General features: G+C 47.5%; 1 protein-coding gene and 1 long non-coding RNA gene across 3 annotated transcripts in view; one reads left to right on the top strand and one right to left on the bottom strand.

The window, feature by feature from the left end:
- The window catches only part of AVL9 (AVL9 cell migration associated), a 43305-nt gene extending 41099 nt beyond the window's left edge, over positions 1–2206 (bottom strand). For both annotated transcript variants that reach the window (XR_008575600.1, XM_054813999.1), the window contains exon 1: positions 1976–2206. Coding sequence is in view for 1 of the 2 variants with exons in the window: in XM_054813999.1 (XP_054669974.1) it covers positions 1976–2068 (93 nt within the window). In the remaining variant the exon portion in view is untranslated. The remainder of the gene's footprint in view (positions 1–1975) is intronic.
- A 240-nt stretch (positions 2207–2446) lies between these two features.
- Positions 2447–9484, top strand: LOC129202043 (uncharacterized). Its single transcript, XR_008575601.1, has 3 exons — positions 2447–2734; positions 3602–3768; positions 5317–9484. It is a non-coding gene; the product is annotated as an uncharacterized LOC129202043 (long non-coding RNA).
- Positions 9485–13572: the final 4088 nt, after the last annotated feature.

Raw genomic sequence — 13572 nt, 5'->3', positions numbered from 1 at the left:
GTTCAGTAACAAATCTGCTATTTCAGAGGTAGAATATATTTAAAATTAGATTTCTGGTTAGATTTCCCTTAGGAAGCCTGGCTGTTTGTGGTTCTACCAATTGTCATTATATTCCTGCAGTTCTTCTCCCTGTGACACAGCTGTCCCGTCCCCTTCCCAACCGCCTGCCTCTCCAACTTGTCCAGTTCCTTTCTGGAGATACTTAAAGAAGACTTTGGTTCAGAGGTATTCCAACCCAATTTTTGACAACGTGTGTTCTGAAAACTTACTTCTACAAACATTTTCCTGTCAGCAAGATAAAATTCACTGCTACTGATTTATAGTCTGGGGTTGGGTTTTTTTGTTTTGGTTTGGTGTTATTGTTTTGCCTTGCATCAACACTGCATAATGCTACAAAAGAAATACAGACCCCAAAAGAAGAACAGAAGCAACAAAAGCCACCTCTGCTTTTCTCTCCAGCCTATGTCTTTTCCAAGAGGTCAACAACAAGGTGAGGGCAAAAATGCACTCTTCCTCCTACAGACATCCAACTAACACTCATCTCCTAACAGTCTTTGACAAGAAAGTGACTGATAAATACTGTAAAACTTGCAAGCTAGATGATCTAATAACTTTGTAAGAACTGATCCTGTGATCATGCACATGTGAACAGCTCCTAGGACACCATGAGGAAAAAGGATGCATTACAAACACACAGGTCTTTCAGAAAAAGAGATTGAAGGACGAATACAATGAGTTATTGAACTTCTACTTCAGCCTCTGTTGGTATGGGGAACTGTGTTACATGTTACCATGCTGTGCTTATTTTGTTTCCTGAAGCATTAACAAAGATTAATTTAACTCTCTGCTACCTTGTATGAAACGCGTTCATGTCAGACCAATTCTCGTACAATGGCAACCATCACATTCCTTACTGTTTCAGCAATTTTTGTAAAGACTAAGAACACTCCATGGAAAAAGACTCACTGCAAGTCCAACATTACATCTATCTGCTCTTGTCACACCAAAGCCACTGTGTGTGTAGCCTACCTGGGCAACAGCATCTTCTGTTTCAAGGGTTAAAAAAAAAAAATTAAAAAAATCAGAACATAAAATATCTAAGAAATACACAACATAAAATTCTTCTGCCTTACAGGCCACATGAAACAGCCAAGCATTTATGAAAGAAGGGAAGAAACATGTAAAGAAAACTTAAGGGTGGATTTATACCCTGGGGCCATCAGGCTGTTTGGGTACAAGTTGTACCTGTGAGAGTTCAACACGGTGCTGCCCGGCTGGGCCAGCAGGAATAGAAAGTAGATAAAAAAAAATAAATGATTTTTTCCTCTTAATTCCCTGTCTGAACGTATTAAACACAGACGACCCACAGCAGATCCGAGAGCCACGGCCTGAGCCCTCTCCCAGCATTTGTAGGCCTAGGGCGGGGGGGGTACGGCCGCAGCGGGGAGGGCACCGTGCCGGCCCTCGCTCCGCCTCGCCCCCCGGCGGGAGCGCCGAGGCAGGACAGGGCGCAGTCACGTCCGCAGCTCAATAAACATTAACAGCCAGGAGCGGGCTGAGTCACGGCCCCGCCAGGCAGCCCCCGCCCCGCGCCTCTTGGCTGAAGGAACCCCCGGCCCCCTCCGCTGGGGAAGCGGGAGGCCGGAACCAACTGGGGCCCTACCGCGCTTCGCGGCGCCTTGCCGGCTTCAAAGCACTCCCTTACCCTCCCTCTTGAGGTAAAGCAAAGCCGCCCCCACCCCCTCCCACCCCATCAGACGCGCCCCCTCCCGCAAGGGTTCAAGCCTTCCCTGGGGGGGCTGCAGCCAGGCCGCCCCGCCGCAGAACGAGGCCAGCAGCTGGGAAGGCGCCGGGCAGCTCGGGGGAGGGGACCCGGAGTAGGACAGGGAGGAAGCGCAGGAGCGGAGGGGAGAGGCGAGAGACGAGGGGCACCCGCCGGCGGGCGAGGAGGCGGGCGGCACCCGCGCCCCCTCACCTGGCAGCCCTTCTTGTGGTGGAAGCCCACCACCACGATGTGCAGCACCGGGCCCCGCGGGGGGGCGGCCGGCGGCGCGCCCCGTTTCTCCATAGAAGCCCCGGCGATGGCCGCTCCGGAGGATGCCGCCGTGCCGAGGCTCTCGCTCCACCTCCCGCCGCCAACGATCCTACAGGGACACAACCCCGGCCGCCTGCGCTTCCGCAAGGCTCGGCCGGGGGAGGGCGGGGCGCCGCCGGCAGCACCTCCCTTTTCCCGCTCCTCCCTCCCCACCGCGATCGCGGGCGGGGCTTCGCTTCGGCCCGTCCCCTCAGGAGGTGCCTTGCGCTGCGGGCAACGGGGTGCGCGTGAGCGTGTGTGCCGGGCTCCTCAAGGAGTTCTCCAGGAAAGCTCGTTTCATCGAAGGGACTCCCAGTGAAAGCAGTTTCGTTTTATCGTTTTATCGTTTTATCCCGCGGCCAGGAAAACGCATCGCGGCTGAGCAGTGGAGTCGCCTGGACCGGGGCAGCCTGCCGGACCTCGGCTGAGGCTTTCCCGCCAGTCCCCTAAGCGCTAGTGCTGCCAGCCGCGGCGGGGCTGCGAGCAGGGGCGCTAACGGTGCCTCCTTTTTCTGGTCCTGGTCGTCTTTTCTGAGAAATTTTCCTCTCAAAGTCCCCCTGAAGCGCAGAGGACAGCATATCCACCGGCAGCGTCCTTCCAGCGTGAAGCCGTGCAGGTTAATGGCAGCGCAAAATGAAGTCTGGGATGGTTTCAGTTCAGGTGTGTTAGGTTGGTTGCTGAAGGTTAAAAAAGAAAAATCAAGGCTTCTTCTATTAGTACTGTTCTGCTGCTAAACATACGTTACGATACCCTAGAAAGACAGTCTAAAGACTTGTCCAAGAGCACAGGCAAATTTAGTGCAAGAGAACATTTAAAAATCTTTCTCTTACTGCATTCAGACCATGCTCCCTCTTTAACCTTTGTTATGATTCAATTTTGGTTATTTAAATCAACAGCATTTGCTAGAGACTGCACTCTTAATTATTAAGATTCTCTGTGGAAATCGGAGGAACAGATTCTTTTTGAAAGAACTACAAAAGAATAGTGCTTAAAGAAAATCTCATCACCAACACAATACCCAGAGGCTCAAATTATAACAATAAAGCATGTAATTATATATTGTTCCTCAGCTCCAATAGAAGTGACATTGTAGAAAAAATATACTGTAGGGAACACAGGATAAGCTACAAGGAACAATCCAGTTCTGTCAAGTGAATGATTTCTTACTAGGTTCAGTCTGTAACTTACTGTTTAACATCATTCCAAAAAAGAAAAAAGTATGAAATATTGGCCATTATCTCCTGCAGAAATGAGATATCCCCCAAAAGACGCATGGGAGTGTTTATAGCTCACACTCAGTTCCTTGAGGAAAGTGCAGTCTGGCGTCACTCTTACTGCTATGGATTTTGCATTATAGAGGCATCTCAGCGATACTGCTGGATAATTGTGCCTTATTGCTTCTCTGAACAGATTTTTTTTTTTTCTGATTGAAATTTTCTTTCCCACTAAGGCAATAAACATGTTGGACTGACACCATCAGCAAGTTCTAGGAAAACTAACTGGCATAATGTGTTTTTGTTTTCACAGCTCACACCACGTGTATTTATGAGAAAGAAAGGAAGGTGAGAGCTGCTACGAAATGGAAGTTCTTGGAAAAGTCTCAGTTGTAATTTTCCCAATGGAATTTTCTTTTTCAGCGCATAGCTAAGAAATAGCAATGAAAAGAGCCCTACAAGTTCTTCTATTACTCATAGGTAATATTTTACTTAAAAACCACCAGCTATTATACCATTACGATATTAATCGTCATTTGTTAGTCATTCTGCATTTCATAACAATAACAAGGAGTTCTCAACTGGGCTTATGTGCAGTGAAGCTTCTTGAGATGGATAAGCAGTATGATAATTTATGTCTGGAAGTAGCACCAGAGGTAAGCAGTGCCTGTGGTAGCTGGTAGCTCTGCTTTGTTTGTTAGGTATAGCCCAGCTTCCTAAAGAACAAAATTGTGAATTTGTGGAGACGAGCATGTGAACAAAAAATAATCATTCTAGGATTTCTGTTGAAAAAAGCATAAATGAAGTCCTGGCATGGCTCTGAGGTTTGTAACTAATTTCTTCTGGATGGCAATCTCACTGTGTGTGTGGAATGGATGTTTTCTGAAGCTCTTGTCCTAAATTTCAGAAGAACTGAGTTGTATGCAGTAAGGATCATAACACTCGTTGGGATTATGATCTCTCACTTGGAAACTTATGTAAAAGAAATAGGAAAGAGAAAAGACCAACAGAAGAATTGATCAGACATAAATTTAATGAATGTCTCACAATATTAAAAACTGGAGAACATTTTACAAAGATAAAAATCTTATATATGAATATAAAAATATAGAAAAATAACCATTAGTTAGGTAAACAAACAAAAATAGCACAGAAAATAAATCTATTATTTTATGTGAACTATGGAAAAAAGCAGTAAGGCAAGAGGAGAAAACACTGCCATGTAAGGGCCATCCATATTCATTATGGTGAATGAAGGTGCTCGAGAATTTCATTAATGCGATGATTAGGATACGTTTACCCTCACTGACTACATCCATCTTCCACATGGGGAAAAAATACTTGGTTGAAGTTATTTTGGGATAAGCATGGGCAGCCCTTCACTTCTGCGAGAGGCCATAGCGATCTGTCAGGTCAGGGTGCAATATGGTGGCTAACGCGAGCACCAGCCCGCCTCAGCTCAGTAAGTGGCACCACCACTGCTTGGTGGGAAGCTTGAATGGGGTCAGTGAGGCTGGAAGGCCGGGGGTGGGAGGCGATGCAGCTGGGGTGAAGTGCGTGGGTCTGGCCGCAGTGCCTGGCGTTATTGGTTGAAAAGGGAGAAACCCTCGCCTGACCGGGGCTGAGGGGCCAGGGGTGCGGGCGGAGTGGGGTGGCCCTCCTGGTGTCTGCCTGAGGCTGTGGGGCCTCCTGCTGCTCCAGAGCTGTACCCGGGCTGGACACCGGCGTGGTCCCTGCCTGCGGCAGCATAGAGGCACTAGGATGTTCCAGCCTCCCGTGCAGGCAGCGCTCGGGGAGGCGGCTCTGGGCCATGGTTTGGGTGTGGAGCAAAGGCCGGCTGGGGAGGAGTGTTGGTGCTTGGTGTCACACGGTGATGAAGTGCACACCAGCGACAGTGAGGCGTTTGCACTGGAGGGGACGTGTTCCTGCAGCGTCCCAGCTTATTGCCTCAGAAACGTCTTTATCTCATAGCAGCAGTAAAGCATGCAAGGACACTAGAGTGACTGTCTTTTCTCCCTGCTTTTGCAGCATGTAGACGAGTGGTCCTGAACACCAGGAGAATCTCAGGACTCTCAAGCATGCAGGAATAAAAGGAGAGCTTGGATTATTACAGGTCTTTGCAGACACAAATGCAACGTATCTTCTCCTGCAACTTTGAAGAGGCTTCAGTTTGGATGGCAGAAACATTGGTCTCAGATCTTGACTGTTCTCCCCAACCAAGTATTCCACTGTCCCTTCCGCACTATTTACGCTTCCACTCCCCAGGGGTCCCCGCTCACTTTGGCTGGAAAGGCTGTAGGAAATCACCATAAAAGTTGGCAGTCAGCATCACTTGTGGCAACACTTGCGTCTCCCAATTTGATGACATCTTTTTCTGCACGGCTCAGTGAGAAAACTGAAGAAATGCTGCCACCAGCACGTACTGTGTGATGGTGCATAGGACAGAGAGGTGCAAGCTAACAAGGCCTAGGGCAGCTTCTGCTGTGTCTTTTAGGCCAGTTTCAACACCTGTAGAGCTGCTTACGCTTGGGAACAACCTTTTGTGCCTATGGTCTGCCTTTCTGTAGTCCCTAATTGCCACAGTGATGTTGCTCTCAGATCTGAGGCCAGAGCTGGAGGCTCTTCCCTGAGCAGTAACGTGCTGCAGTGACTCCTGTAAACATGTCCCGAGTCTCTGGTGTTGAGTGTAGGCTGCACCTGTGAATTGCCATGTTTACTAAAGACATACTGGGAAGGAGTCCAGCCCTGTATGTCTCAAGACTGGATCCAGAGCAAACTTGATATGAAGTCCTTGAGGTGCACCGAGACTGTCAGTGTCGTGTGTTCCCCAGCTTGCTGCAAGCCCTGGGCTCCCGTAACCTCTGCTGGATACCTGTCAGTCCACTCCATGGCTCCACGAGGGAGTAAAACAAATAATGATTAGAAACCAAGGTGTAAAATAGTAGTTTTCCCCATGGCCTGCTGCCTACTGGCTTTCGAGACCTTAAAGCCAGAGGAGCTGAGGAGTTCACAGAGGTATTTTTTCCTGTAGAACCAGTTTTCTTTCACAGCAAAGCTCCACTTCCATGTTTTATTCCTACCAGTAAGATGAAGCTCTTTTCTCACACGTCTCATGAACTAGAGATGCGATGCCACTTTCATGTGCGTTGGCAAAGAACACTCGGATTTGAATGCTCTCATACTTCTTTGATCAGTAAGACTCAGGAAGTGGGTAGGAGAGATGAGCCAAAGAGAGTAGGGATACAAGCTGGGGGCAATCAAGCTGACTATTTTTTTTTTAGACAAGGCCTTTGCTATTCTGAATAGCAAAACTAGCCATGGTGAAGTGCGTGTGGGAAATAAACAGGCTGATTTTCTACCTGGTATTGGGTGAGGAAACCAATTTCAGTGTTCTGGAAGATGACCGGTCAGCCCCAGCCCTGAGCCTCCTCTTCTCCCAGCTGCACAGCAGCAGCTCCCTCAGCCTGCCCCTGTGTGCCATGTGCCCCGGCCCCTCACCTTGTCAACAGCGCTGGTCTGTCAGTGTCTTTCCTGTCCTGGGGAGACCAGGACGGGCCACAGGAGTCTGCATGCGGTCTCAAAAGTGCCAAATATGAGAGGAGAGTGTTTTTTGGGTTTTTATTGGGTTTTGTTGGTTTTTTTAAATTGTTTATTGGCCAGTCTTGCCAAAACTTCTTCTGTCGGAACTGAAGTCTTCTGCTTCTGCAAAGGAAGAGCTGTCTCCATGTTGAATGTTTCCAGGGATGGGGCATCGACCTTCTTTGCTGGTCTGTTGCTGTTCTCTGTGCAGTGCCAGGGCAGGTCTGGCTTCATCTTCACCCACCCATTCAGTGGCTGAGGCGAGAGCTGGCTGAGAACAGCCACCCCCCTCTGGCTTTCTCAGCCTCAGGCTGACAAAGTGCCACCTTCAGGCCCCAGTAGCCTTGATGGCGCTTCAGGGGAGTCCAACAGGCTCCGTGGTGTCCAGCAGTCTCTGACGGTGTCAGGCAACGTCCAGTGGTCCCTGGTGGTCTCCAGCGGTGTCCGATGGTGTCCAGTGGTCTCTGATGGTCTCTAGCTGTGTCCGGCAGTCCCCAGTGGTGTCCATTGGTGTCCAGTGGTCTCCGATGGTCCCTGGTGGTCTCCAGCAGGCCCAAGGGCCTCCTCCTGGTGTGATGCTGGCCAGGATATGGCAGCCCCTCTCCTTGCCTCTTCCCCACGGCTCAGGGCAGAGGAGATGCCTCCCCTCTATGAGGGGCAGGGGTGAGGGGTGGGAAAGCAGGGCTCATCTGGACAGCTGGGCAATCTTCCTGATGAGCCTGCTGGATGTTGGTGTGAATGGTGCACTTTTAGGGCTAGCATGGGCTGCAGGCATGGCTCTGCTTGTTGGGAGCTGGCTGTTTGGAGGGTCCCTGAGAGGCCCTGGCGGTCCTGTGGTACTTTGGACACCATGGTGGTGTAGTGCCCCATCAGCCCTGAGGGAGGTGGATCCACTTCCATTGGCTTTTCCTGGGGAGGCCAGGATAGTGACTCCCTGTATTTTGGGATGGCCCAGTACTGAGTGCTGGACCCCTGTGGCCACTTTCCTGGCTACTTTGGCTCCGCTGAAAGCATGGCCTGAAATAGATGATGGGGCAGTGTTTTACCCCCGAGACAATTGAAACAGCTATGTGTGGGTTGCCATGGAAAGTGGCATCGGAGTCTTCTCACAAGTTAGCAGGAAGGTTGGGATGGTTATTAGTTACTGGTCTTAGAGCTCTTGACCGTGAAGTTGTTCCATTCTGGAGTAAAATGAGAGAGTTGGAAAGGGAAGTCGTGACTTTACAAGATGCAAAAGCGATTGCGCAAGAAGTGATTAATAGTCGAGCAGAGCAGTGCCATGAGCTGCAAGGTAGAGTGGTTGGTAGCATGTATTGCTAATAAAGGAAGCAACAGATATGGAAAAAATAAGGTTTTGATTTTCCAAGTTCATGCTCTCACCACAAAACCTTTGTGGGATTCTGAGGAATGGGATCGAAATATCTGAAGTGAATCCTCGGACTCCAAGGTTGAGTTTGAGTCGCATTCAGAAGGCAGGGAGGTGGTAGAAGCGTGACACCTCATACAAATGAAGCAGCGGCAGAAACAAGCAGATGGGGGAGTACGGGTCAGACGTGCTTACACCCCACAAGAGTTAAGGGAATTTTTAGAGATCTATCAGCAAAAGAGTGGGAAAGGCATACTGGCATGGATTTTGTGAGCTTGGGATAGTGGAGCTGCATCTATTTATTAATGAGTGAGAAAGATATATTAAGCCCTATAGCCAGTGATGATCAGATATAGCGAAGATATGCTCAGCTGCAAAATACCAGAGATCCTGATAGTCAAGATATTCTTGCACCTACATGGTTGTGTGCAGCAGTTTTAACAGTGTATGCTGAACCTGTTGAATTAGTGTCGTCCCTCGGAAATTGGCATACAATGGAAGAGACTATTAATTTAGCGTGGCAGATGGGGATGGCTCATGCATTGACTACGGGATCCAATCCAGACAGAGTAGCAGTAACAAGAAGTATCAAAATGCAACTTTTGAGAGGAGCGCCTGCCTCACTAAAATCCATCATTATACCAACAGTCAGGAATGCTACTGGTAACGTGGGTGCCCTGGCAAATACCTTGAGGGAAATTGGGGCTGCAACTTCAGGACCGTCTGGTAGATAAAGAAAAGCTGGCAAAACAAAACCAAGTTACATCACAGATGACAAGGAAACAAATGTGGAATGATCTTGTACAAGCGGGCATCCCACGATCAGAAATAAATGGGATTACAACATCAGAAATGTTTCGCCGATGGCAAAAGTTAGCACCTATGCAAAAAAGCCAACTGCCCCTGGCACTGCCACCAACTCCGCGCCCACCCTCAGCCCTGCCTGCCACCTCAAGGCAAGGCACTACCTGGCAAATGCCAAAACAGCAGAAATGAAGGTTTGGCAGGTCCCCCAAAATTGCCGCCACTGTAGCCTCTTACTGTGAGAGGGGCCAACGTCCCTATGTTCCTTTAACTACAGAGTGGTGGTCTGGAGAGATTTTAAATGTGTTAGCTCTGGTGGATACTGGAGCTGAAGTTACTGTATTACATATTAATAATAAAGAAGCCACATCACAGATCTGTGGATTAGGGGGAAATCTAACCTCTGCTAGAGCTAAGGTTACCTTAACAATAGGAAATGCCACTCCATTTACCACAATACTGTTAATTGCCCCAATTAAAGAATATATTTTGGGTATTGATGTGTTGGCATGATGAACCGTTGAAACTTTAAATGGTCGCTTCTGCTTCAGGACTTGGCAAGCGGGATTCACTATTCGATCTATAACCGTCTTGCGTGAATTCCCAAAGTGGGATCTTGTTGAACTGTCCGTGCCTGCCAAGGTGGTAACTGTAAAACAATATTGTATTCCAGGGGAGGAGGAAATGACTCAAACCATTCAGGCACTTCAACAAGTGGGAATTGTTAAGGAAACCACGACTGCTTTTAATAATCCTATCTGGCCTGTTAGAAAGCCAGATGGCACTTGGAGAATGACTGCAGATTATAGAGAATTGAATAAAGTCACCCCCTGACTTGCAGTTGCGGTACCAGACATGGTTACTCTTATAGAAAAAATTAGCAAAAATTTACAACCCTGGAAGGTAGTGATAGATCTTGCTACAGGGATACAAACGCAGTCCCTCCATTTGCCACCAAACGATAGCAGCTGATGTAGCATTATGGTCAGGTACCATTATTGTTTACCATTATATTGATGATCTATTGATTATGACAGAGTCACAACAAGAAATCGAAGTAGCTGCTGAATTGCTGAAAGTGCATTTACAGGACTGAGGCTAGGCAATTAATTCAAAGAAAATACAGGGCCCTAGTACTACTGTACAATTTTGGGGAATAGTTTGACGTGGACACATTAGAGAAATACCAAATAAGGTACAGCAAACCATCCAGCGATTTCCTGTACCGACCACAGTAAAAGAGCTACAGACCTTCTTGGGACTTTTAGGGTATTGGAGAACTTTTATCCCACTTGTGGCGGTATTAACGTGCCCTCTGCAGAAACTAACTAGGAAGAAGGTTGTTTGGCAGTGGACCAAGCAACAGCGAGAAACCTTTGATGCCTGCAGAAATGCTTTGATTGAGCATGTGCAATTATACACTCCTAGGCAAGGATATCCTTTTGAATGAGAAGTAACAATTCTAGATGATATAGTCTGGTGGGGATTGTGGCAGATGAGTGGGCCAAAAAATCAGAAGGAACCTGTTGGATTTTGGTCCAAGGCATTATAAGGCTCCACTGTACATTATATCCTGATAGAAAAACAAGTTTTAGCTGTAGTTTGGGCACTACAAGAAACTGAAAGAATCACAGGCAAAGATGGCATGATTGTACACATGCTTCTATCTACTCATGGGTGGGTCACTGATGATTCTGTTAGGGCCTGTGCAGGGGTAGCTTAGGCAGCCATGCGTTGAAAATGGAAACATTATTTACAGCAATGATTTCTACTGGGAAAACCGCATGTAACCACTCCACACACCACTCTTCTGGGAACTGTATCATTTAATCATATGCCCATGCTAGGGGAAACCCTTCTTCTTGGAGATATCCTTGCATTTCCTGTGGAGGAAGCTCCCTCTTATGACGAGTTAATAGAAGAGCACAAAAAAGGTGCCTGGTTTACAGATGGAAGTGCAACGTACACAGCAGCTGGGCAAAAGACAGTGGAGAGCAGTTGCATATGCTCCACTTCCAGGAGTTATATTATGGCAAAGAGGTGTACAGGCATCTAGTCAGTGGGCTGAATTGATTGCAGCATCTCTTGCCATCCTGGAAGGGAAGGTATATTACTTACACGCTGATAGTCAGGTTGTATACAGAAGCCTCACAATGTGGTTACCTGGGCCTAAAAGGATTGGTGTGTACAAAAATACCCTATATGGGGGCCAGATATATGGCAACAAATTTGGCAGTATGTACAGAGGTATCCTTTAAAAGTAAGGCATGTCTCAGCTCATCAAAAAGATGATTTGCTTGAATCACAAAATAATAGGGAAGTAGATATGTCCTCCACCGAAGTACATGCTCAAGCTATAAATGTGCATATAGATTGTGGACATCAGTCAGCTCATACGGCACACACATGGGACATTGCTCACAATCAAACCCGTCTGCCATTACGTATTTATAAAGCACGTGCACATAATTGTACTATTTGTACGCAGCTACATTTAAGACCATTATATAGGCCTTAGGGAAGGATAAAACGGGGTCAGTAGACCTTGAATTACATTACGTGAGCCAATTACATGGGCCCCCTGCTCCCATCGAGGGGGTGACAATACATATTCACTGCTGTGGATACAGTGTCAGGACTATTTTTTGCTAAAGCCACCAAATATGCTAATCAACATAGCACAATTGAAGCATTAGAACAACTTATTAATCAATATGGACCTCCTCACCGAACACAAAGTGACCAAAGAACACACTTTGGTGAACATAATGTCCAAGATCGGGGTCAAGGGCTAGGGACAGATTGGATATTCCACCTTGCCTACCAAATGGTATCTCTTCCAAAATATTAACTACAGGGCAAATGGAATTGTTTACACCGACGGATTGTGTGGTGGGACCACAACCTATTAGTCTAGAGATGAAGATTCATATAATAACCCCTGAGAATGCCGTATGGATCTTCTCTTATTTTACATCCTCTGTTGATATCAGATTCTTGAGTTCTTGTATTTCAGGTATCATCGACGAATACCTGTGCCTTATCTAGAGGAGATAGATAAGTGTTGGAACAGTGCTACTGGTGTCACGAACCCAACATCAAATTGAAGTTCAATCTGAAAAAGCGCAAGCCATAGCTCTCCAATCTGTGTGGGCAGTTACCCCACATCAGGTTATCAAACCCAGAGTGATATTAGTTGAGGGAGCTGGAGCAACGGCGTATATATTACTGGAAGGAGACGACACTCCTGTTTTCCTCCCGTCACAGGTTGGCGCATTGTGCTGTGTAGTCTTGTACTACAAGCACATGCCCTGGATGCATTTCTGCAAGGTCAACGTGTAAATACTTAGATTTGGTTAGCCTCTACTGTCACTAACTCATCTGCCTTTTGTATTGTATTGATTAACAGCTGCAGATCTTTTGACAATGTGTTTTATTGGCGTGCCAACTCCAGTAGCTGTATTACAGAATTATACTCTTCTAAGCACTTTTGATATTAACGTTCCTCATTGTTATTCCTTCTGAGTAGATAATGGCTGTACGCCAAGGAACGTTACAAAATCGATTGATGGTGGACTATCTCCTTTTTTGACACCATAAACGCTGCTCCCGTTTTGAAGGCACGTGCTGCTTCAACATAACTGATGAAACGGCCAGTGTAAAGGATCATATTCAGCACCTCCAGGATTTAACACATCAAATGAAACAATCTACTGGTGGCTCCTGGCTGGCTGAGTTCATTCATTCCCTGACCGGATGGGTGGGACACTCAATTCAAAGCATTATTGTAGAGATGTGTTTATTCCTTTTTCTATATTGTGTGCCCTTCTAAGTTACCCTGCCCTGCGCTCCGCAAACGGACACCTCCAGCTTTGCCAGCCCCAGCAGATACGGTCCCTTGAGCGAGGAGGGTGGAACGTGGGATAATAACGGAAGATTGGTGAGGAGGATTATGAACACGCTCAAGTGACTTGCAGCTGGGGTGTAGAAAAATACGTATGTCATACTAATTGCTGTTTATCCTTGTGTGCGTGACAAGTAGAACATCTGTGTTTCGATAACATGGGCTTATGATATAGACTTAGAGGCACCCTGTCCTACAGGCTCGAAGTTCCTGCCTTGCTAAAGAAGAGATTAAAGCACAGTGGGAAACTACACCTGCATGAATCCCTGATAAATGGGTGAAACCAGCAGGGTCAGCAATGCTGTAGCGTGGACTGAGCTCAGCAGTGCCTGTGTCCGCTTGTGCGCCTCTGCCCGGGTGCTGCTTTGGGGATCCCCCGGTTGGCAAGGTAGCGAAAATAAATTTACTCTTTGCGTTTCATCCACTGTACTGCGGTTGTTCCCGCGCCCTGCATGTGCTGACTCGTGCCGTCGTTACAACTACTCCAAGCAGCACTTCATACACCCTGTGCTCAAGGGAGCCGCGCCAGCCCTGCAGCAAGTCAGGTCCAGCGCTACATCCCTGCTCTGGTCCTGCGCGGAGCCCAGCTGGCCAGCGGCATCTGCTGATTTCAGAGGTATTTCCCTTCAGG

The sequence above is a fragment of the Grus americana genome, chromosome 2 (assembly GCF_028858705.1).
Source record: "Grus americana isolate bGruAme1 chromosome 2, bGruAme1.mat, whole genome shotgun sequence".
In the NCBI taxonomy this organism is placed as follows: domain Eukaryota; kingdom Metazoa; phylum Chordata; class Aves; order Gruiformes; family Gruidae; genus Grus; species Grus americana.
This window is presented reverse-complemented; position numbering and strand designations above follow the sequence as displayed.